The sequence below is a fragment of the Pavona decussata genome, unplaced genomic scaffold (genome assembly GCF_977016875.1).
Source record: "Pavona decussata unplaced genomic scaffold, jaPavDecu1.1 SCAFFOLD_134, whole genome shotgun sequence".
Lineage (NCBI taxonomy): Eukaryota > Metazoa > Cnidaria > Anthozoa > Scleractinia > Agariciidae > Pavona > Pavona decussata.
The window spans coordinates 2973157-2998859 of NW_028145547.1; the positions used below are offsets into that span (position 1 = coordinate 2973157).

A 25703-nucleotide genomic window follows, 5' to 3' on the forward strand; every position below is an offset into this window, starting at 1 on the left:
AATTCGTTCAATTTTCGCCTCGAGTGAAGCTACGTGAAGGCGACCGATCCAAGCGAACTGCGAGTCACTAAAGCACAATTTAAACTGAGTACGTTTTTCGAAAATTTCGCCAAAGCTATTTGAAATATGACAAATCGATCAATTTAACATAAAGCACGGTAAAATTCACTTTTACTCATTCACATTCAATTGATTCACATTTGAAGTTGTTCTTTTGATTTACAGTATTGAAAACCTGTGTTTTCCTTCCAAGAACCACAAACTGCCACCTTCAAAATTCACGCATGAGAGACGCGGCAGCCATTTTGAATTGAAAAACAAGAATCTTCCGTTCGAATAAAGCCGACTGAGATCTCGTCAACCTGTCGTGGTGAACTCGACCCAGCTTCGTGTAAATTCTACAATTCCGAAAGCTTCCGATTTACGGACGTAGACAAGTGGCTACGCCTTCCCAGAAGGCAGTAGCCACAAAAAAACTGTCGGTCGGCTGTATTGAAATGCTCGGCCATCGGGAGAGCAGGAGTGTTCTAGACTCTGTCTGCCGGTTTTGCCGATGAGAAGAAGCGGGCGAGACACATTAAATACGTTTTCTGTTCAGCGTCATGTAAAGCATTCATGGATGGTGATTGAATACTTGGGGCCGCGTACATACGTGGACATATATAGAGTGATGTACTTGCAGTTGTTAGTCGGGAGTGAACCTGGCTGTTCTAGATCTGTACGTCACTTCAGTGTTTGAAATGTACATCAGGATATCTCTGAGGTAACAACGGTTGGGTTTGGAACTACACCAAACTGATTGCAGGGCTGACACTACTGCAAACGGCTTATTTATTTGGGCCAATATTTCAACTAGTACAACTAGTCTTCTTCAGGGCCAGAGCAGTTTATCAGTTTTACGTCGTGTGGTCCCCTGCATCCAAAAGTTTTGGAACTACGTCACCTGTCGCAGGGTCGTTTGACAGAATAGGAAACTGTCCCGAGTAGAAAGTTCCGTTCTGAAGGAGTTCAGTAGGAGGACGGTAAGTTAGAAAAAAAATTAAACTCCGTTATCATTCTCCTCAAGTCTCTTTTGGAGTGCTTGATGACGGTCAACTGCAGACGTGATCCTTTCAAGTTCCTTGTAGGCTAAATTAGTGGAGCACATTTACGCTCATTTTATTGCATCGTTGGATGAAGTCTTCGTCGTTAGAGAAGGTATAGCAGGGGCGGCGTAGCAAGGAGATTTTTGGAGGTTCGCGCTATATTTCAGTGAATGAATGTGCAGTCTTTCTTCTAATACGCCTTCTATTTCATCATAATATGTCTTCTATTTTTTTGCCCTTTCTCCGTTATATTTAAACTATTTCTTTCTAATGTATTAAAGGAGATGTGGAGATGAATAAAGATTCCAACTAATCTAATGATGATTCTTTGTAAACGGGTCTTCTCAGAAAGTACGAAAAAATGCACTCAAACGTGCGATGTCGCTCACTAGTGAACGTGAATGTAGAGGCCACATCCGTTCCGCTTGGATGCTTTCCACGTGCTATTTTCCCTCCTTTTTCATTCGCTAGCGTTCCAGCGCTGACCACTCCGGTCACGTTGCGTCTTTGTAGAAATCTGGCGTTGTTCACACGTGGGAAAAACACTGTTTTTCAGATTTCGAAAAATTATTCCGCAGAAAACAAGCGGATTGCAATTATGTATTTAACTATCATTTATTTGACTTTTTGTCTGTTTCTTTTTTGTTTTTCTTTTTTCAATCTTCGACATTTTCAGGAACGCACGTGCGACTAGTGCGATGCAGAAAACGTGCCTGGATTCCGGAATGGCGGAATCTTTGAAGCCGTACACCCCGACCTCAAGGTGTTGATGGAAGGTTTTATCTACCCCTTGTCTACCGATTAACCGATAAAACCGTAAGAACTGTATCACATCAGTATAGTAAGTGGTTTGAAACTATGTCACCTGTTGTAGGGTCGTTTGACAGAATAGAAAACTGTCCAGTAAAAAGTTCCGTTCTGAACGAGTTCAGTAGGAGGACGGTAAGTTAGAAAAATAGTTAAACTCCGTTATCATTCTCCTCAAGTCTCTTTTTTTGGAGTGCTTGATGACGGTCAACTGCAGACATTGGGACCTTAAGCAGCGACGACGACGACGTCAACGAGAACGTAAGAAAACAATAGTTTTATTAGCAAAACACTGGCTCTGCACGTGCATTATACACTTTGGTACACTTCCTTGCAGTCCTCTGCAAAACAACAAAGCGAAACATTTGACCAAATTTTGTGGAGAACGTGAACGCATGAGGATTAATTTACCTCTCTCTTTCTGAACTTTAAAAGCGCCCTTATGACGTTAGCTCCTCGATAACTAAGCCATATTAAGGGGCTGTTTACATGAAGGGAGGAAGATCCTAGCCCTAGGAAGATCCTAGAGGGCGGATCATCCTAGCGCCATAAGTTTTCTCTATTCAGTTTACATGCAAAAAGTTGTATTTGGCCCTACTTCCTAGAGATAGGAACTGCCTAGCTGAGAGATACGAAGATGCTAGCCGGCACTAGGAAGATCCTAGCACCACAGGGCGCCCACACAAACTATGTGACCGTTTGTATTTTGAATTTATAGAGGCAATGTATGGGAATATCGAAAATCCTCGTATTATCGTACTAGATTGCGATAGATATTCTCATTAAACATCAAAATAAACGTAGTTTTACCTTAAATGTTGTGTGTTGTCGTTCCTGAGGTTGAAGACGGCGATTTTAGCCATTTGAAGGGTTCGGCGTTAAACGTATTACGCTCGAGTGAACGTTCAACGCCGAACCCTTCAAATGGCTAAAATCGCCGTCTTCAACCTCAGGAACGACAACACACAACATTTAAGGTAAAACTACGTTTATTTTGATGTTTAATGAGAATATCTATCGCAATCTACAATCGTGGACAAAACGGTTAAGAAAACGTACCCTTCCAAGCGTTTTGACAAGTAAACAATCGAACGACCATATTTTCCCCGCCCCCCTCCCCCCAACTCAATGTTGTTTGGTGGGTCACGAACAGTTTCACTGCAATCAGCATTACCCAAATCAACATTGTATAGGGGGAGGGGGGGAGGGAGAAGGAACTTGTAGAAATTCGAGGGGAGGAATAGGAAATAATTGTTTTTGGTAGGCCGCGTTCAGATTTCTTAACGAGAATTGTCCACGATTGTAAAACAGACAAATTGTTTAAAAACAGAGATCTAACCCTGCACAGAAACCCAGTCGGGTGATATGTAATTGGACATTGGGTACTAATTAACGTCCAGGAATATTGCCGTTAATTGGTTCTAATTCGCGGAGATAATGGTTGTAATTAATTTGTAACGCAAAGAGATGCATTATCTCATCACCTCGCCAGTTATACAATGGCTTTTACGGGCGCCATTGACTCGCAAAGAAAGGCGTATATTGCATATTTGGCGCGGCAGAAGATATTACCAGCCGTAGAGATACTGAAACAATGCCACATTTCACTTGCATCGGTATACAGAATTCGAGACGAGTTCATATCCGTGAAACAGACCGGTCCCGTTTATACGCGCAGGAGGACCTCCGAGCAAGTTGTGCGCGCGTGACCAGAGAAAAATTATTCGCTGTTTGCGAGCGCTACGAAAAGAGGACGGACATTTTTCTTCCAGTAGGATTAAGGAGCGGGCTGGTCTAAAGCCTAATGAAGTAAGCAGCAGGACCGTTTGGCGTTTTCTGCACAAGGAAGGCTACCACTACCTGCAGGCGCGTAAAAAAGGCTTGATGTCCGAGGATGACATGCGTCAACGTGTTCACTTTGCAAAGAACATAAAAAATAACCACTCTCGGGATATTTGGTGCAATACGGTTGCTTTCTATTTGGATGGTGTCAGTTTCTATTATAAAAGAAATCTGGCGGATCAAGCTAGAACGCCACAAGGGAGAGTATGGAGGAGAGCGTGCGAAGGGCTTATTCAGGGATGCACAGCTAAAGGATGCAAAGAGGGGAGTGGAGGTCGCGTTTTAAGATTAATGGTGGCCATTAGTTACGGTAAAGGAGTAATTGAGTGTCATGCATATGATAATCTGGACAGCCGTTCATTTGCCTCTTTTGTCAATGGAAAATTTGGTTCTATGTTTGCAAGAGCAGACAAGAATGGTTCTCGCATGTTTGTACAACTCAACGCACCGAACCAGAATTCTGCTCTTGTTAGAAGAGTACTTAAAATAAAAAGGGCAAAACAATTATGTATTCCGCCTCGCAGCCGTGACATAGATGCTATCGAGAATTTCTTTAATCTTGTTTAAAAAAAGCTGAGAAAACAGGCTGTAGAATTAAACATTACGCGTGAGACATTCGATGAATTTTCATCACGTGTAATTAGAACAATGTACAACTTTCCATCAGAGGTAATCGACAAGATTATAGACACTATGGGTGGCCGTATGGATGCCATTATTACTGGAAAAGGACAACGCACTAAGTATTAATACTTGTATTCAATATACATTTATTATTCTTGCAACTCAGGACACGAAAGCAGTCTTTTCTGACCAAGTAACAATCAGAAGATTACGTCACGCTAGTATTTTATTGTGTTACATAGTACAGCGTGCGTGACAGGCATGTCACAAACGTCAACAAATACATTCTACAAGAGAAAATGTGTCCATTTCTTGCCGTAACATCTACCTTTCTTCCGTTTGTTTACATATAACTCTTAATAACGCAAAATACTTTAATTGCATACGATTAACAAGAAGACATTTAGCACTTTCAACGATTAACAACGATTAACAGCAGTTTTGTATTAAAAGAAATGACTATCTATTCTTTTAAAGAGCATTCGGTGTTAACCGTTGAAAACCTGTGTTAATCGTTGTTTTATTTCACCATTGCCTTGAAACTGTCAAGTTAATCGTTACATGCCGAATTCTAGGTCTGGCTCGCCACAAATAAGCCGGCTTACAAAACATCGTGCACATGGCGGGATTTCTCTTTGCTGCTCCCGCGGGATTTGAAAATTGAAATAAAAAATTCTCCAACGCACATTCATCATTTCCGTTTCACGTTCATCTACTAAGCCATTTTTAATATACATGAGCGGACGCTTTCCTGTGCAGAAGATTGGAGTATCAGCAGTCAGGGAAATATCCTTTGCAAAATGAGTTTTTGGTGCGCGCTGAAATAGTTGTGATGCTTGTTGGAAAAGTGAACTGAAATCCCAAATTCCTTCAATAAAAATTCCTTCGCCGATAACCAGCGTTCATTACGATCCAGTTTCAGCGCGAGATGATAATGTTCACCACCGTTCTTATGTTTCTCCCGACAGCAACACCACTGAACAACTCTCCCTTTGCCTTGCAATTGAGAAAATGCGTACACAACTGCTGAGGCGAAATTTTCCCGGGTTGGAAATTTAGTAATATCTGCCTGGCTATATGTCACCAAATAAACACTGCGTAGGTCACTTCTAAGGAGAGAATCTTCGGATAACGATTTACCCGGCTCCTCTGAACTAGATTCATCACTTTCATAGCTTTTCAAAAGATCCATAGTGTTGGTGGTTACTAATTTCACTGAACAATGGCAAAACAAGTGGCCACAACGACACGCGAGTTGTTTATATCACGACCGGCATGATCAATTTTTGGCTTGTTACATCTCTGCTAAATAAAACACTGACGTTAACGTACGCGTAACTTAGAGAACACCGACCGGTGTGTCTATCCACGGCTCCCGGGAAGTTCAAACTTTTTGAGTTCTGAGGAAATGGAAAAAAATTGGCTGACACAATCGTGGACAAAACGGTTAAGAAAACGTACCCTTCCAAGCGTTTTGACAAGTAAACAATCGAACGACCATATTTTCCCCGCCCCCCTCCCCCCAACTCAATGTTGTTTGGTGGGTCACGAACAGTTTCACTGCAATCAGCATTACCCAAATCAACATTGTATAGGGGGAGGGGGGGAGGGAGAAGGAACTTGTAGAAATTCGAGGGGAGGAATAGGAAATAATTGTTTTTGGTAGGCCGCGTTCAGATTTCTTAACGAGAATTGTCCACGATTGTAAAACAGACAAATTGTTTAAAAACAGAGATCTAACCCTGCACAGAAACCCAGTCGGGTGATATGTAATTGGACATTGGGTACTAATTAACGTCCAGGAATATTGCCGTTAATTGGTTCTAATTCGCGGAGATAATGGTTGTAATTAATTTGTAACGCAAAGAGATGCATTATCTCATCACCTCGCCAGTTATACAATGGCTTTTACGGGCGCCATTGACTCGCAAAGAAAGGCGTATATTGCATATTTGGCGCGGCAGAAGATATTACCAGCCGTAGAGATACTGAAACAATGCCACATTTCACTTGCATCGGTATACAGAATTCGAGACGAGTTCATATCCGTGAAACAGACCGGTCCCGTTTATACGCGCAGGAGGACCTCCGAGCAAGTTGTGCGCGCGTGACCAGAGAAAAATTATTCGCTGTTTGCGAGCGCTACGAAAAGAGGACGGACATTTTTCTTCCAGTAGGATTAAGGAGCGGGCTGGTCTAAAGCCTAATGAAGTAAGCAGCAGGACCGTTTGGCGTTTTCTGCACAAGGAAGGCTACCACTACCTGCAGGCGCGTAAAAAAGGCTTGATGTCCGAGGATGACATGCGTCAACGTGTTCACTTTGCAAAGAACATAAAAAATAACCACTCTCGGGATATTTGGTGCAATACGGTTGCTTTCTATTTGGATGGTGTCAGTTTCTATTATAAAAGAAATCTGGCGGATCAAGCTAGAACGCCACAAGGGAGAGTATGGAGGAGAGCGTGCGAAGGGCTTATTCAGGGATGCACAGCTAAAGGATGCAAAGAGGGGAGTGGAGGTCGCGTTTTAAGATTAATGGTGGCCATTAGTTACGGTAAAGGAGTAATTGAGTGTCATGCATATGATAATCTGGACAGCCGTTCATTTGCCTCTTTTGTCAATGGAAAATTTGGTTCTATGTTTGCAAGAGCAGACAAGAATGGTTCTCGCATGTTTGTACAACTCAACGCACCGAACCAGAATTCTGCTCTTGTTAGAAGAGTACTTAAAATAAAAAGGGCAAAACAATTATGTATTCCGCCTCGCAGCCGTGACATAGATGCTATCGAGAATTTCTTTAATCTTGTTTAAAAAAAGCTGAGAAAACAGGCTGTAGAATTAAACATTACGCGTGAGACATTCGATGAATTTTCATCACGTGTAATTAGAACAATGTACAACTTTCCATCAGAGGTAATCGACAAGATTATAGACACTATGGGTGGCCGTATGGATGCCATTATTACTGGAAAAGGACAACGCACTAAGTATTAATACTTGTATTCAATATACATTTATTATTCTTGCAACTCAGGACACGAAAGCAGTCTTTTCTGACCAAGTAACAATCAGAAGATTACGTCACGCTAGTATTTTATTGTGTTACATAGTACAGCGTGCGTGACAGGCATGTCACAAACGTCAACAAATACATTCTACAAGAGAAAATGTGTCCATTTCTTGCCGTAACATCTACCTTTCTTCCGTTTGTTTACATATAACTCTTAATAACGCAAAATACTTTAATTGCATACGATTAACAAGAAGACATTTAGCACTTTCAACGATTAACAACGATTAACAGCAGTTTTGTATTAAAAGAAATGACTATCTATTCTTTTAAAGAGCATTCGGTGTTAACCGTTGAAAACCTGTGTTAATCGTTGTTTTATTTCACCATTGCCTTGAAACTGTCAAGTTAATCGTTACATGCCGAATTCTAGGTCTGGCTCGCCACAAATAAGCCGGCTTACAAAACATCGTGCACATGGCGGGATTTCTCTTTGCTGCTCCCGCGGGATTTGAAAATTGAAATAAAAAATTCTCCAACGCACATTCATCATTTCCGTTTCACGTTCATCTACTAAGCCATTTTTAATATACATGAGCGGACGCTTTCCTGTGCAGAAGATTGGAGTATCAGCAGTCAGGGAAATATCCTTTGCAAAATGAGTTTTTGGTGCGCGCTGAAATAGTTGTGATGCTTGTTGGAAAAGTGAACTGAAATCCCAAATTCCTTCAATAAAAATTCCTTCGCCGATAACCAGCGTTCATTACGATCCAGTTTCAGCGCGAGATGATAATGTTCACCACCGTTCTTATGTTTCTCCCGACAGCAACACCACTGAACAACTCTCCCTTTGCCTTGCAATTGAGAAAATGCGTACACAACTGCTGAGGCGAAATTTTCCCGGGTTGGAAATTTAGTAATATCTGCCTGGCTATATGTCACCAAATAAACACTGCGTAGGTCACTTCTAAGGAGAGAATCTTCGGATAACGATTTACCCGGCTCCTCTGAACTAGATTCATCACTTTCATAGCTTTTCAAAAGATCCATAGTGTTGGTGGTTACTAATTTCACTGAACAATGGCAAAACAAGTGGCCACAACGACACGCGAGTTGTTTATATCACGACCGGCATGATCAATTTTTGGCTTGTTACATCTCTGCTAAATAAAACACTGACGTTAACGTACGCGTAACTTAGAGAACACCGACCGGTGTGTCTATCCACGGCTCCCGGGAAGTTCAAACTTTTTGAGTTCTGAGGAAATGGAAAAAAATTGGCTGACACAATCGTGGACAAAACGGTTAAGAAAACGTACCCTTCCAAGCGTTTTGACAAGTAAACAATCGAACGACCATATTTTCCCCGCCCCCCTCCCCCCAACTCAATGTTGTTTGGTGGGTCACGAACAGTTTCACTGCAATCAGCATTACCCAAATCAACATTGTATAGGGGGAGGGGGGGAGGGAGAAGGAACTTGTAGAAATTCGAGGGGAGGAATAGGAAATAATTGTTTTTGGTAGGCCGCGTTCAGATTTCTTAACGAGAATTGTCCACGATTGTAAAACAGACAAATTGTTTAAAAACAGAGATCTAACCCTGCACAGAAACCCAGTCGGGTGATATGTAATTGGACATTGGGTACTAATTAACGTCCAGGAATATTGCCGTTAATTGGTTCTAATTCGCGGAGATAATGGTTGTAATTAATTTGTAACGCAAAGAGATGCATTATCTCATCACCTCGCCAGTTATACAATGGCTTTTACGGGCGCCATTGACTCGCAAAGAAAGGCGTATATTGCATATTTGGCGCGGCAGAAGATATTACCAGCCGTAGAGATACTGAAACAATGCCACATTTCACTTGCATCGGTATACAGAATTCGAGACGAGTTCATATCCGTGAAACAGACCGGTCCCGTTTATACGCGCAGGAGGACCTCCGAGCAAGTTGTGCGCGCGTGACCAGAGAAAAATTATTCGCTGTTTGCGAGCGCTACGAAAAGAGGACGGACATTTTTCTTCCAGTAGGATTAAGGAGCGGGCTGGTCTAAAGCCTAATGAAGTAAGCAGCAGGACCGTTTGGCGTTTTCTGCACAAGGAAGGCTACCACTACCTGCAGGCGCGTAAAAAAGGCTTGATGTCCGAGGATGACATGCGTCAACGTGTTCACTTTGCAAAGAACATAAAAAATAACCACTCTCGGGATATTTGGTGCAATACGGTTGCTTTCTATTTGGATGGTGTCAGTTTCTATTATAAAAGAAATCTGGCGGATCAAGCTAGAACGCCACAAGGGAGAGTATGGAGGAGAGCGTGCGAAGGGCTTATTCAGGGATGCACAGCTAAAGGATGCAAAGAGGGGAGTGGAGGTCGCGTTTTAAGATTAATGGTGGCCATTAGTTACGGTAAAGGAGTAATTGAGTGTCATGCATATGATAATCTGGACAGCCGTTCATTTGCCTCTTTTGTCAATGGAAAATTTGGTTCTATGTTTGCAAGAGCAGACAAGAATGGTTCTCGCATGTTTGTACAACTCAACGCACCGAACCAGAATTCTGCTCTTGTTAGAAGAGTACTTAAAATAAAAAGGGCAAAACAATTATGTATTCCGCCTCGCAGCCGTGACATAGATGCTATCGAGAATTTCTTTAATCTTGTTTAAAAAAAGCTGAGAAAACAGGCTGTAGAATTAAACATTACGCGTGAGACATTCGATGAATTTTCATCACGTGTAATTAGAACAATGTACAACTTTCCATCAGAGGTAATCGACAAGATTATAGACACTATGGGTGGCCGTATGGATGCCATTATTACTGGAAAAGGACAACGCACTAAGTATTAATACTTGTATTCAATATACATTTATTATTCTTGCAACTCAGGACACGAAAGCAGTCTTTTCTGACCAAGTAACAATCAGAAGATTACGTCACGCTAGTATTTTATTGTGTTACATAGTACAGCGTGCGTGACAGGCATGTCACAAACGTCAACAAATACATTCTACAAGAGAAAATGTGTCCATTTCTTGCCGTAACATCTACCTTTCTTCCGTTTGTTTACATATAACTCTTAATAACGCAAAATACTTTAATTGCATACGATTAACAAGAAGACATTTAGCACTTTCAACGATTAACAACGATTAACAGCAGTTTTGTATTAAAAGAAATGACTATCTATTCTTTTAAAGAGCATTCGGTGTTAACCGTTGAAAACCTGTGTTAATCGTTGTTTTATTTCACCATTGCCTTGAAACTGTCAAGTTAATCGTTACATGCCGAATTCTAGGTCTGGCTCGCCACAAATAAGCCGGCTTACAAAACATCGTGCACATGGCGGGATTTCTCTTTGCTGCTCCCGCGGGATTTGAAAATTGAAATAAAAAATTCTCCAACGCACATTCATCATTTCCGTTTCACGTTCATCTACTAAGCCATTTTTAATATACATGAGCGGACGCTTTCCTGTGCAGAAGATTGGAGTATCAGCAGTCAGGGAAATATCCTTTGCAAAATGAGTTTTTGGTGCGCGCTGAAATAGTTGTGATGCTTGTTGGAAAAGTGAACTGAAATCCCAAATTCCTTCAATAAAAATTCCTTCGCCGATAACCAGCGTTCATTACGATCCAGTTTCAGCGCGAGATGATAATGTTCACCACCGTTCTTATGTTTCTCCCGACAGCAACACCACTGAACAACTCTCCCTTTGCCTTGCAATTGAGAAAATGCGTACACAACTGCTGAGGCGAAATTTTCCCGGGTTGGAAATTTAGTAATATCTGCCTGGCTATATGTCACCAAATAAACACTGCGTAGGTCACTTCTAAGGAGAGAATCTTCGGATAACGATTTACCCGGCTCCTCTGAACTAGATTCATCACTTTCATAGCTTTTCAAAAGATCCATAGTGTTGGTGGTTACTAATTTCACTGAACAATGGCAAAACAAGTGGCCACAACGACACGCGAGTTGTTTATATCACGACCGGCATGATCAATTTTTGGCTTGTTACATCTCTGCTAAATAAAACACTGACGTTAACGTACGCGTAACTTAGAGAACACCGACCGGTGTGTCTATCCACGGCTCCCGGGAAGTTCAAACTTTTTGAGTTCTGAGGAAATGGAAAAAAATTGGCTGACACAATCGTGGACAAAACGGTTAAGAAAACGTACCCTTCCAAGCGTTTTGACAAGTAAACAATCGAACGACCATATTTTCCCCGCCCCCCTCCCCCCAACTCAATGTTGTTTGGTGGGTCACGAACAGTTTCACTGCAATCAGCATTACCCAAATCAACATTGTATAGGGGGAGGGGGGGAGGGAGAAGGAACTTGTAGAAATTCGAGGGGAGGAATAGGAAATAATTGTTTTTGGTAGGCCGCGTTCAGATTTCTTAACGAGAATTGTCCACGATTGTAGTACGATAATACGAGGATTTTCGATATTCCCATACATTGCCTCTATAAATTCAAAATACAAACGGTCACATAGTTTGTGTGGGCGCCCTGTGCTAGCACCATGTAAACTACTTTCGCTCGGAAGATCCTAGTACTAGTGACAAAAAGAATAAACATGGCGGCAGTCGGGCGTTCAGCTACCCAGGGCCGACAGTCATTCTTCTTTTCCTTCTCCACTTGGTAACCACTTCGGCCGAAATTTCTGCATGTAAAGTAAACGAAAAGTTTTTCCGCCTTCTCGGATCTTCCTCCCTCCATGTAAACAGCCCCCTAAGTTCTGTTTCCGTCGGCGTCGTTGTCGTCTCTGCAGGTCCCTGGTTTCAACTATCCTTGGTACGCTAAATTAGTGGAGTACATTTACACTCATTTTATTGCATCATTGGATGAAGTCTTCGTGTAGAAGGGGCGTAGCGCGGAGATCTTCTGAGGTTCACGCTATTTTTCAGTGAAGGAATGTGCAGTCTATCTTCTAATCTAATGATGATTCGTGAAAATGCACTCAAACGTGCGATGTCGCTCACTGGTGAGTTAGGTGCTTTGTCAGCACGTGGTATTTTCTCGCCTTTTTCATTTGCTAGCGTTCCAGGGTCAACATGTTTTTGTCCAGTCACGTTGCATCTCTGTGGAAATCAATATTTGCGCGTGGGAAAAATACTGTCTTTTCAGGTTTAGAAAAATTGTTGGTTTCTTGAAGTAACTGTGTATTCAACTATCGTTTATTTGACTTTTGTCTTTTTGTTGTTGTTGTTGTTGTTTTCGCTTTTTCAATCTTCGACATTTTTCAGGAACTCACGTGCGGCTAGCACGGCTCTTTGACCTCTTCAGATGCAGAAAACGTGGCTGGATTCCGGGGGGTGATGATGGAAGGTTTTGTCTATCCAACTCTATTACTTGATAAAACAGTATGAAACTGTATCACATTAGTACAGTAAGTCAAAAAGTAAGTAAATAAAACTAGTAAATAAATAAATACTGGCGCCGAAGGTTTTGGATGGCAGCGAGAAACTGGAATCGAATTTCTCAAGCGCGCGTAAAGGAAACATCCAACATGGCGGAAACGAAGGTAGCTCTGTTTTTTCTGTTTTTTGGCGTTGTAGTAACCGTGTTACCGTTTAAATATGAATCAGCGAATTGAAAAATGGAAATTAATGAGAATAACGACGTACATGGTAGGATTTCGAGGATTTTAGATGCTTTGCTCGAGATTTCAGAAGCTAAGGTGGTTTTGCAAAACAACATTGTCGAGGACAGCAATCGGATAGATTCTTTGCTGTCTGTCATTGAGAAAAATACTTCTGAACTACATGGGTTAATTGTGGGAAGAAGAGACAAAGATACTTCAAAAGATTCAGGGAACACAAGCTTAACGGAGGTTTGTTTTGAATTAAATAAGCTAGGAAGTGAGCCGGAAGAGTATATGGCTTTCTCAGTTTCTGTTCTAGCTAGAAAGAGATCCAAAGGGGTTTAGGGCTCCAGGACGTCGGGCTGAAAAATGCAGAGCTCCAAAACAGAACAACTAGAGCTCTAGGGCTCCATTTAGCCAGAGACAGGCAGTTTTGTCCGGGCTCCGAGGAAAAGCTTTAGGAGCTCTAGCCTCCAGGGCTCCCCCCCCCCCCCTACCAGCCTTAGGATCCTGACTAGTCCAGCTTGTATGCTAACTTGTATGCGTTGGAGCATGAAGGCCTCACTACAGAGTAAAATACAAACTGTGACCCACTGCAGGATCAAGTGCAAAGTACAACTTACCACTTTACAAATTATCTATTACCAAGACGCTTTTTAGAGCATTACGCGGGACGCTTGGGTTGAATTGAATGGCTTATTACCTGTAAGAGTTTGAGATCATTGATTGTACGAAATGATGACTTTTTAATAGTTGTTTTTATCAATCAATTTTATTAGCTGTTAATGATACTGTGAGATAACAGCAATTTGACAGATACTGGAAATTCTCGTGATTGTTACCAAGTATGGATTACATTAACCTTATCGTTATGCTAATGAAGTTGTTTTCATCAAGTAAACAGAAAGACGAGCAGACACAAAGCTTTCCTAAAATTATGAAAACTTTTAGTAAAAATTGACAATCAAACCTTTAACTTTATTTGTTAGGTTGATTACCAGTAGTGCTTAGGCATCAGTTAGACAAAGTCTGCAGCGCCATGCACCAGTAATGATCTTAAGCTATGACCTCCAGTTTCCTCTTCCCATTGAATTATTCAAGATGTCAGTTAAAGCGTAATGTAATTACGCGCGATGCCCTGATGCGATGCCCTTGGGCTCGCTATCTTTTTTTTCTTGGTAGTTTCAAATCTGCATATTAATTACGCCCGATGCCCTGAGGGCAGACCATGTCTAAAATTGGGCTCGCTATCTTTTTTTTTTCATGGTAGCTTCAAATCTGCACATTAATATATGCATTAAACTCTGCTCTCTCCTAGAAGGGATCTGTTGTTCTGATTGTCTTCAACAAAAATGGCCCAATCAGAATCTATTATTGGCACGTAATTATCACGAGGGATGAGACCCCCTCATCCCTACATGTGTGACGTCAAATCATCATTTGTAAACCTGGATTAAATTCTGCTCTCTCCTATTGGCGGCCATGTCGTTTACATGTTTTGGACTCAACTATGCCATTTTCAAAAAGAAAATTAACGGTTTTGAAGCGATAAATTGAAAGAATAACTTCTAAGAAGCACTCGACAGTTAAAACGGTGGAAATTGGAGAGTTCCTGGCGAAGAAAACATGCTTTGTTTGACAGTTGTAGAACCACAATGCGACAAGGAAAGGTCATTGATAAGCTAAAACACACATCATATCACTTTGTCGAATTGGTGCTTAAACGCTACTGGAAATCCACTTTACAAAAAGTTAAAAGGTTTGATTGTCAATTTTTATTAAAAGTTTTCATTGAAGAAAGCTTTTTGCCTGTTTTTCTTTCTTTTTTTTTTTTTTTGGTGAAATGAGAATGATTTATAATCTTACACCGAAAGCAATTTCCGGTATGATCTCAAATAATGTAATGCAATAGATAAATAGGAAATATAAATAGCCCTGAATAGCACGTGAGTCAGATATGTACATGTATGTGCCCCTGTCATGACATTTTCAGAAAGAAATTTCTGGTATGATCACAAGTACCGTAACGCAATTTTTCAATTGCAAAGGCAGGATAGCTTTAAAAATCTGCGAAGCATACAATGGAAATAAATCAGGCACAGCATCACACGTAAATACCAGTATAGGCATCTTGTTTCTTCACTGTGAACTCTCCAATTTCCACCTTTTAAACTGTTGATTACTACTTAGAAGTTATTCTTTGGATTTACTGCTTCGAAAAGGTTTGTTTTCTTTCTGAAAATTGTATATTAGAGTTTTAAATTCATGCATGTGGCCGCCATTTTGATAGAAAAACTTTCGCGGCTACACTGCATGTGACGTCACACAGGTAGGGATGAGTCGGTCCCCTCCCTCATGATATATGCATTGATAATGGTTTTCTGAGGTTTAGAAAGCAAATTGAGTGTGAGGTCATTTTGTGCAGTTTCAGAGAGAGTATGATTAAGGGGAGGTTGGATATTCCATAGCATCTGTTTGTTTCTTAAATTTGATGCCTTTCAAGATGTTATACTTTTGTTTTATTCTGGAATCTGTTTTGATAATGTGATTAACTTTTTGGAGTGATAATTTGGTTAACTTTTTGGACTGTAGGATTCAAGGAATACCAGTGAAGAGCAAGACAAGAACAGTTATATTTGTGATGAGTCGAATGACCTGATTGATTTAAGTGATGAAGAACTCGATGGCGCGATGGCTGAGGTGACTAGTGCCTTAATTTGTAAATTATAGGAATTGGGAAGTTCTTCAATGCTAAACCTTAATACCTGTATGTCTCTGTGTTTAACTGTTCTGTCTAGGTTGATATGGAGGAACTCTGTAATCAAAGCCAGATTGAATCAGAAATTTTGGATGATAGCCACAAAGACATTGTCAGTGGATTGTCAGAAACTTATGGTAACTGACAGTGTTATTTAAACAATGATATGATACACTTGCTATCTGGAATGATGAACTTCTTACTAAATCGAAATATTAAGAATTAATTTCCCAACATATTTTTATGGTCATTTGCTGAACAAATTTCCCCTGCCAAAATATCGTAAATAAGATGGGAAACATCATTTTGTATGGCATAAGGGGAGATTTATTTTGAAGCAATGTTAGAAAAATGGTGAGAAGACAAAGGAAATGAAGCGCTCTGCCCACCATATACTGGGGTGGGAGGGATGGGTAAAAGAAATTGCTCTAAGCAAGTCACGTCTGTACAGTAAATTAAATATTGGAAATAATGTAAGGTGTGTGTACCAATATGCTACCTTGTGACTGTGAATTCGTTTTTGGCACAGAGAAAAGTTAATTAAAAATATTAACTACAACTAAACAACCAATGAAATGCCAAATAAACGTCTCTGCCATACTCCTAACAAAAACCACCCGGGCTGGGTGGGTGGATGGGAAGGCACAAGGTAGTACAATACTAAACAAAACATGTGCGCTTGAAGTCCAATTGATTTGAAATGAAACTCAAAACTGGAATAACATAGGTGATACTAGAGGGCATAGAGCTTGCACAATCTACTGTGCAACCTTTATGCCCTCTGAGTATGTGTTTCAGCAAAGTACAAACAACTGTATTGTGGTTACAATAATTACTGAAGGGGTGTCTGGAAAAAAGCCCTAAGTGACTTCTGATAAATTGCTAAATTCTCCTTCCAAATTGCCTTATATTTGCTTGTCAAACAAAAGGAGAATTTGACCTTACATCAAAAGTCACTTGAGGCCTTATTCCATGCATCCCTTCAATTATGCAATACAATACAATACAATACAGTACTTTGTTGACACTCCCCATAGGGGTTTTTCGTGACAATTTGCAACCATAATCAAGAAATAAAAGTCAAAAAACTGTACATTAAATAAATATTAAAAATTATGATTTATTTCAGTAATTAAAAATGAGCTAAAAACTGGTGACGGGGTAGCCCATTGTAAAAAGTCTTTTAGAAGATACTTTCTTAAATTACCGGTACGCTTAAAACTATTCAAGCACTGGCTAAGCTTAATTTCAGGTGGTAAATTATTCCCGACCTATAATAAAAGGATCCTGCCCTGTTTTAGTTTTAAATAATGGGACATTCAATTGCTGCGAACTTCTAGTCACCCGCCCACTTACATCACTTTTAAAAATAAATTTGTTACCTAATGTAAATACCCTTTATACACTCAAAAGCCATAACAGCATCCCTGAAGGTTACTGCTTGTACCAGTATTGTATTGGTCCAATGGTGACTAGAGGGGACGAAGAAGATGGGTGATAAAGAGAAAACAATCATCAAAATTTCCACTTTTAACCTCTTTTCATAACCTCTCAAAAAAGCCAAGTCCCAATTTTTTAACCATAGCCCAGAAATGAAATCCTTTTTCAGACAGTTGAAAATAACTTAATATTTTGAAAAAAATTAACTTAGTTGAGAACAGACTGACCCAAGTTGAACGTATTTAGGTCTCAAAGATCAAACTGACCTGCAGCAGTTACATTGTGTAGTTCCAGAAAATATCCATACCCCCACCACGGAGGGAATTTCACATAGGACCCCCCCACCCCTCAGGATTTTCCATTTTCGAGGTATTTTTTTCACCCCCCCACCCCCTTGGAAATTCCTCAAATACAGAATACACCCCCACCCCCCTCTGGAAAAGTTTTATTTCAAAAGAACGCGTCAAAAATCAGTTTGATGTGAACATTTTAGAAAAATCAAGAACTGCCTACACGAGGAGAAAATATGCGTTATCGAAGAGCGCGCGCGCTGTTTAATTTCACCGGTAGAGTTTGCCAAAAAGCTCTTGATACTGAAATAATTGTTGTGTTTTATATTTACCTGTGGTTATTGACATCAAACTTTACCATTAGCTTCGCTGAAGATTTTAAATCTAAATTGTTGGAATAAGTCCGGCAATGCGCGATGCAAAAATGTGTTTTCATTTAATTTGCATATGTCAATATTGTTTACGTTCCTATGCAAATTTGTAGGAGATCAAAAGGATTTTCCATTGAACGCTTTGGTTCTACTCAATCAATATTTCTCATGGTAATTATTCAGTCTAGTTATTTTAGTCGATAGTTTTCCTACTGAATCGGAATAGCTTGGACAAAATAAGCATTAGCAGAGCAGGGAGACAAATAGACCTTTCAGATCGTAACTTGAAACCGCAGACGAAAACGAAATTAGCATGTTCACGTTCTTATGCAAATTTTGTATGAGATCAATAACGCATTAAAAGAATGTTGAATTGGCTCTATTTTGCTGAATATTGGCATAGAAATTAAGTTAATAGTTTTGGACTTTGAGTTGAAATACTTTGGACAAAATACGTTTTAACATGGGTCAGTTTTGACCAACTGATCAATTGACCCGGGGAATTGACCTTTGCCCGTAACTTTATACAAAAATAACAAACAAAATATTTCAATGTTTTATGTAAAATGGGGCTTTCACTTTATAACCATACCAAAGTTTCCCTTTTAAACATTGGTACAAATTCAATTGTAGTCAGTGAACAATATTTTACTTCGCAAGAAAGTTTCACAAACGACAGTTTTATATTAAATGAGTCACGCAACGCAGACAAAGATTTCTTGTCTCACTTGGACTACTTCGCTTACAAAGGCTTATCGGAGAAAGGAAACATGTTTTTCATGTAACAAGGGTTTCTTTAAAACAGTTAAACAAAGTTACGTCTTCAAGAAAGATCTACGAAGTTGCTAAGTTGGTAAATTACAATTTTGAACAATTATGTCTGACATGAACGTGAAGTTGACCCTCTGGAAACTTTATCCACCATTCACGCCTCCTCCCCTCTGGAATTTCCTGGGCCATTGACCCCCCCACCCCTCTGGAATTTCCAATTCCCTCCGTGGTGGAGGTATGGATATTTTCTGGAACCACACATTGTTGATCAGGATGTTAACATAGTGTTGGAAAGCCTCCCCTTTAAACACTGAATACAAATTAAAGAAGCCAGTGTTGTGATGTTATAGACTGGTTGGTGAGTACTGTACATGTTTTCCCTCATCCAGAAACAACAGAAATAAAACCAGATCCTGAATATATTGAGGTCCTGAAAAGATACTTTGGACATGCCAAGTTCAGGCCGTAAGTATATAGGTTGCACAAAAAAATTTTATTCTTGCACAGGCAGCACTTATCATGGTAATTATATTTATTTATAAAATACCCTTTTACCCAAGAATACTGGTATGCCTCTTTCAAGACATCAAATAGGTTTAAAGAAAATGACAAAACCTGTCTCTTCATTGCCATAATTGTGTGTGTCCTCAACAAAAGTTTTATTTGCATGACAATATAAATTATTGATACAGTATTGCAAAAGCGTTAAAAGAGTCCTAAGGTTCTGCTAGTTAATGTCCTTACTAATCTGTCTTGGGCTGTGTTGAAAGGGGCTGCTAGTATGCTGCTTGAGTCATGATCTCGAATAAAATTGTAAAAAATTAACAGAAAATTTTTCTATGAATTTCTGTTAAACCTGGGTACTCTTAAAGACCCTTCGCATCTTGATTAATTACAAAGTAGAAAATTTCCATACCAACAACAAAGCACTCCTCAGTTGTTGGTAGTATTTTGTTTTTATATTGTCATATTGATTGTCCTAGCCACCGGCTAAAAGAGTGATGATAAACTACTCACTTGAATGTATGAAATAATGTATTATTCAGTAAGTACCTGGAGAAAGGAAATCCAAGGATACAATATTATTGACAATGTACATGTACTCCAGAAAACATCAGCGTGTTTTGTCCTTTCACTTTGGCTTGGCTAGACAAATGGTTTTACAAATAAATTATTTCTTCAAAATTAATTTATTCATCAATACTGACAATACATCAATGAATATTGTTTTAGTTGGCAATTACATATAGAATCCTTTGTGGAGGAATGAGGTGACGTGTAAGATTTTCAAAAACTTCTGTGTGGAAAATGGCTTCGCTGAGTAAATACTTTGTAACTCTACATGACCCTGATCATGCACCAAATCTGTCACTTTGTTTTTAAATGTGTTCTTATTCTTAGTATGCAGTGGAAGATAATCAATGAAGTACTCAATTTTAAACAAGATATTTGTGTTGTTATGGCAACAGGTAAAAAGTATAAATTAAATTGTAAGTAATATTAACATTGAAGAAGCTCAATGAACATGATTATGTGACTGAAATATTATTATAACCCAACTATTAATTTCTGCTTATTCTCATTGGATGAAACATGTCACATGGTACCTAATCAGTAGACGGTAACAATCATCCGGTTTGATAACGGTCGCCAAAGTTTTTGAAGATGAAAAAACAAATTAAAGATAAAACATCACAGTTTTAGGTCTAAGTTGTTGTAACACATGTGCAGTTCCAGAAAAAAATCATACCCACCCCAAGGAAGGTCATAGGAAATTCCTAGGGGGAAGGGGGGGGGGGCGGCGGGTGTCTCCTGGGTGGCCCTTGTGTCTCCTGGGTTGGGGAAGGGGGATGGGAGTGAAAAACAAACAACCTTCTGTGGGGGTAGTCTGAAATGTCAGCCGTCTCCTCCCCCTAACCCGCAGGGTTAGGGGGAGGAGACGGCTGACATTTCAGACTACTGTGGGGGGAGTATAGATATTTTCTGGAACTGAACAATCCAATTGCACATACAATTCCCACTTGGGTGAAGTGGGCAGCTACCTCTCTCCCCCCCCCCCCCCCCCCCCACTCACCTCCACAAAATTAATGTAGTAAATAAATGTATACAGGGTAAATTTTGGAAAACAAAATTAGCTTTCAGGATCTAAAAAATTCTAAAGCGTTACAAGCTTTTGATTCCTTTGCAGAATCTTTTTCAAGTAAGTGAGAGATTAAGCACCACGTTTACTGCAAAGTGACAAATGTAAAATTCACGTTTTTCTTGAAAAAAATGAGCTGTAATATAGTTGAAAAAAGTACAAGATAATTCTGGCCTTTGATGCTAACGCAAAACTACTCAATTTTTCTGAGAAACTGAAAACAGCGAGTGGTAAATGTTGTGTAAACATGGTCACATGGCCATTTCTGCCCTTTGTTGTTTGCTGCAAACGTGGTGCTTTATCTATCTAATATTTATGTCTCAATCAAGACAGTGGTTACAAACTAGTTAACCTCTCACTTACTTGAAAAAGATTCTTTGAAGGAATCAAAATCTTGTGATGCAAAACTTTTTAGGTCCTGAAAGCAAATTTTGTCAAATTCCAATCTTTAATGTGATGGGATAGGGAAACTATTTTCTCAAAGTGTGTTTTGGCATTTATTTAGGATATGGCAAGAGTCTGTGCTATCAGTTTCCATCTTTGTATACTGGAGGTACAACTGCTGTCGTTTCACCCTTAATATCACTCATGGAGGATCAAGTTGCCAAACTTAAGTACGTCAATCCATTCTCAAGTTTAAAGTTGTATGTTTAAAGTTGTCCGAACCGGCCCGAGCGGAGCTAAGCCGCGTGAATTCGAGCGAAAAATATATTTATATATATGTTTATATATTTCGTTGAAGGTGTCCGCACTGTTGCCTAGCAACAGTGAAAAACAAAGTATGAATGACGTCAGACTGTCTGGCGTCGTCTGGAGCAAAATTTGCATACATCGGGAAAGTTTCTGTCGGATCCAATTTCAACTGCAATGTTCATCAATACTCACTGGATACAGAACTATCTCTCCAGAATCTTTTCCCTTTCTTCCGGAAATCTTTTTTGTGAAAGATTGCATTGAAGAAATTACACATTTTGTGACCGCCGTAAAATAATTTTCCGTGGGAAATAAATTCATCGAACACGACAGCGCTTCACGCACGTTGTACATTTCGTCTCGTCAGAAATAGATTTTCAACCGCAAATTAAACTAGCCCGTGGAACCTCGAAAAGACCATGCTCATCAAAATAGTTGCTATGCTCCTCATTTGATTCTACAATACGAGTAAAGAGAGCTTTGCACCCAGCCCCAGCTTCGCGAGGTTTTGCGAGTCACGTATTTCTAGTAGTAAACAATATATAAACTTAATTAAGACATTCTGTTATATCTTTGCAGGCTTTATAACATTCCAGCTTGCTATCTTGGTTCTGCTCAAAGTAATAATGCTGAAGCAAAAGCTGGAGTCTTAAGGTAATGGCTCTTCTGCTCGGTCACAGTCTAGTCTTGCAGACAAAAATTTACCACTTTTCAGATTTCCTTATTGTCACACAAGGTACTTTACACATTAGTAAGTTAACCCTTTAACCCCTTATATCCAAGAACAAATTCTCTTATCTTGTCCCCACATTTTTTTTTTTGGAAGTACTGGGGAGAAGTTATTAAAATATCAAGAAATTTCACCTTGGGTGATGATATCTTTAATTTTCATGACCTCAAAGGTTGAATAACCATTGTTAGTATATACCACACAAGTGAATAGTACTTTTAGCGTGCACTGGTTGGCTAGCTCGGAGGTGATTAGCCAAGTACTATTCACCTCCAAGCAGCCGAAGAGAAACAAGATGGCTTCCTGTTTCGCCACGGTTACTTAAGAGGAAATTATTGTGATAAACGAGGTGGCTGTTAAGAAAAATACATAAATGGCAACAAAGTTTAGCTTGACAGCATTAAATGGTAAGTTATTATCTTTTCAACCCCATATTCTAAGGCGAAAAATGAAAGTACAATCCTTGTTTATGAAAACTGCCGAGCACTAAAATTACAATGAAAACAATGAAACATCTAATATTTTTCAGCCTGGTTTCAACAACAAGATGACTTTCACAGAAAATTTGAGTAAATGACACTATAGGAAATAAACAAGTGTCTCCCAAAGTTTTATTTCTCTGCAAGAAAGCGAGACGGAACTTTCTACAATTATAAGAAATTGCTTAACGCGTCGCATGCGAGATTTTAAAATTTCATACCATTTGTCGGTATATTGTCAGAAATAAAATACCTTTTTCGTCCGCTAGTTATTCAGCTTATGTGGTATATACTAAAACAATTATTCACCTCAGTGTCGGTGAAAGTGATGGATATTTACCTCCACTTCGGTGAATAATTTGTTAAATATTACAAGGAGAAATTTGATGCTGATCACTGTTAGGCTTAAAGGGTTAAGGTAACAGGACAGCTGACGTAGGATGACAAACTGTCCTTGTGTGACACTTTAAATTCGGGATCGGAGGGTGTCTGCAGCTTATGGAAGGTTTGACTGTAATGTACATGTTACTGTTCCTGTTAATCTTCAGAGGTGAATACAGAGTTGTGTACCTGACTCCAGAATATGCCTCCTTGGACACTGGATTCTTGGCACAGGTGCAGAAGTCTGTAGGTAAGGACAATTTCATCTCTGAGTAAAAGATAAAGTAACCTGAATGAATGGATGGACAGCCTGACAAGCAGGCATAGAAGGACCAAACAAACAGACCTTTAAATATATTAACTTGCAATAATCAAAGATTAGGGAGTGTATTCGATTGTCTTGATCCCAGGCTCTCTCTCCTTTGCAAAGTTGGTGATGATGTCATACGCCCCTGCAAAATCTGCAGGGATGCCAGATATGCACCCATTGATCCAAGTTCTATCAATATTTGATTTGTTGATTGTCCCAAACAATAATTATATGTTTCAACTCCAAACGCATTTAGGAGTGCGTTCTTTCTACATTGAACTTAATAAAAGAATATTTATTATTGCATGCTGACCAAGTCATCTGTTTGTAAATAACATCAACACTTTGATCTTGTGTGAGTAAACATGTCCTCCAATTTTTCTCTGTGTTTTTAAGCTTTTAACAGGCTTTTTAATAAGCCAGAGACTGACAGGGATGTTGTTAAGAGCCGGCTAGCTTCATTGCCTGAAAGAGATTTCCTCACTGGCTGAATTTCAATTGAACGCAGCCAAATACTGGAGATGAGGCCTATTTTAAAGGTGCACAGTTTAAATGGGCTGGCTGGGATTTTTAATGAGCCTGCTAACTAAAGGTTTTTTCTTAGCTTCATCCCTGGACTGAAAGTTGAAAGATTAGACGAATAGGTGAATTTGCAAATCGATTGTGATGTTCATAGTGTGGGTACCTGAAATCACTGTACCCTGCATGTGGCTAAAAAGTCCTTGTTTGTTGTTGATGCCATGTTGATTGACTCTTTCCTTACAGGCCTGACCTTAGTTGCGATAGATGAAGCTCACTGTGTGTCACAGTGGGGACATGACTTCAGATCTTCATATCGTTCACTTGGATGTATTAGGGATAAACTACCAGAGGTAAAGAAATGTCAAATTGATATTTAAAGCCAAGTTATATGGGCAACATTGTTTTGTAACTTTCCGTGCATTCAATGTTGCATTACAAGTTGCGCCTGTTTGTTGCCCCTGTTATCACCTCAGCGCGCAACAAATTTTCATGTTGCAGAAAGTAGGCACTCTTTCTTCTTTTTGCAACAGGAAAATTTGTTGTGCATGGAGATGGCAATGCGGGTGGTAATACGGACAACAAACAATTGCAACTTGCAATGCAACATTGAATGCACAGAAAGTTACAAAAAAACTGTTGCCTTTATTACTTGGCCTTTAAGTAAAATCTTATTGTTGCCAGACTACTGTATAATAATGCCCCAGACGGACAGGATTTTATTGTTTCAGTTAGTAGTTCTATTAGCCAAGACAACCCATCAGTGTTCTAGATCAGTGTTCTAAAACATAGGTATTAGTGGATGTTTTGGAATCCCGATTCAGTGATTCATGTCTTTAAATTTTGATTCTGACAGATCCTTGTTAGGCAAGCCCTGGATTTTAAGGCTCTTGTTGTCACTGAAGACCAAGACGTTTGAACAGCTGACTAAAATTTTGCATCCGTAAATTTCAGATTGGAATGCGATCAATACCAAAATCTTTTGATAGTATTGATCTTCAAATGTTACTTTGGATTAGGCGACTTTTATGTTTAATTTGGGAAGCTGAAAATTATTTGTGTTGTCAGACTGAGTCAATCTACCAGAGTACTGGAAACTGTGCAAATGTGAAAACATTTGTGTAGACAAAATTAAGATACCAGTGTTTGTTGTGGTTTAAATTTGAAAATTCTCAAACCAGTTTTAATTAATTTATTCTAGCTACTTTGTCTCAAATTTATTGTTCAAACCATAATCTGGAACAAACCACAAATTAAGGTATCAGCTACCCTTCAGGACAGTCCGCGCGCGGATCGCTGCCATATTTGAGGTTTCAACGTTTTTAAATAGATATGCTTGAGAGCTTTCTTTTAAAAAAAAAAATCAGAAGAAAATATTATTTCTGTCGAAAGATATCGAGGGTAAAAGATTTTTTCTCGTTAATTATATTAATTGATCGTTGACAAAATTTGTCATACCCGTGTCACATATCAATTAACTTGTCTGTGAACTAGTAACGTGATACCGAGTGCGTGCTTCGACACAACACGTGCGAATTGTCTTTGCGTTGTTTATAGCCTTTAGTATTCTCCGTGGATATTTAGCGTTTGCTTCGGTGCAAATGCCGCCAAAAAAAAGAAAAGGTCGTGTCCGTTTTCGTCATCGAAACCGAGAGCGAAAAAGAAATCGAAGGGCGAGTTTGACGAACAATGGGCCGCAAAATTGGCAGAGAGCGACAAAGGCTCAGTTTATCGGCAAGAGAAGTGGCTCGAGGAATTGAATATTCAGAAAAGCGAAAATGCTACAGTTGCTGCGAGTACAAGCCGCTCCAAAATCCAGCTAGAAGAGCCATCTGCTGATGGAACGTGGAAAACAATA

The 25703-nt window shown here is 39.5% G+C and overlaps 1 protein-coding gene across 4 annotated transcripts in view; it reads left to right on the forward strand.

Moving 5' to 3' along the window:
- Positions 1-474: 474 nt before the first annotated feature.
- LOC146467742 (bifunctional 3'-5' exonuclease/ATP-dependent helicase WRN-like) overlaps positions 475-25703 on the forward strand; it is a 42970-nt gene continuing 17741 nt past the window's right edge. Inside the window, exons 1-10 of one of the 4 annotated variants that reach the window (XM_085125319.1) lie at positions 475-1022; positions 12626-12768; positions 15556-15663; positions 15762-15858; positions 18983-19058; positions 19995-20062; positions 21239-21347; positions 22006-22080; positions 23184-23266; positions 24092-24198. In XM_085125319.1, coding sequence (XP_084981445.1) covers positions 12745-12768; positions 15556-15663; positions 15762-15858; positions 18983-19058; positions 19995-20062; positions 21239-21347; positions 22006-22080; positions 23184-23266; positions 24092-24198 — 747 coding nt within the window. In that variant the 5' untranslated portion in view covers positions 475-1022; positions 12626-12744. The other 3 variants (XM_085125318.1, XM_085125317.1, XM_085125316.1) reach the window with 3 other exon arrangements.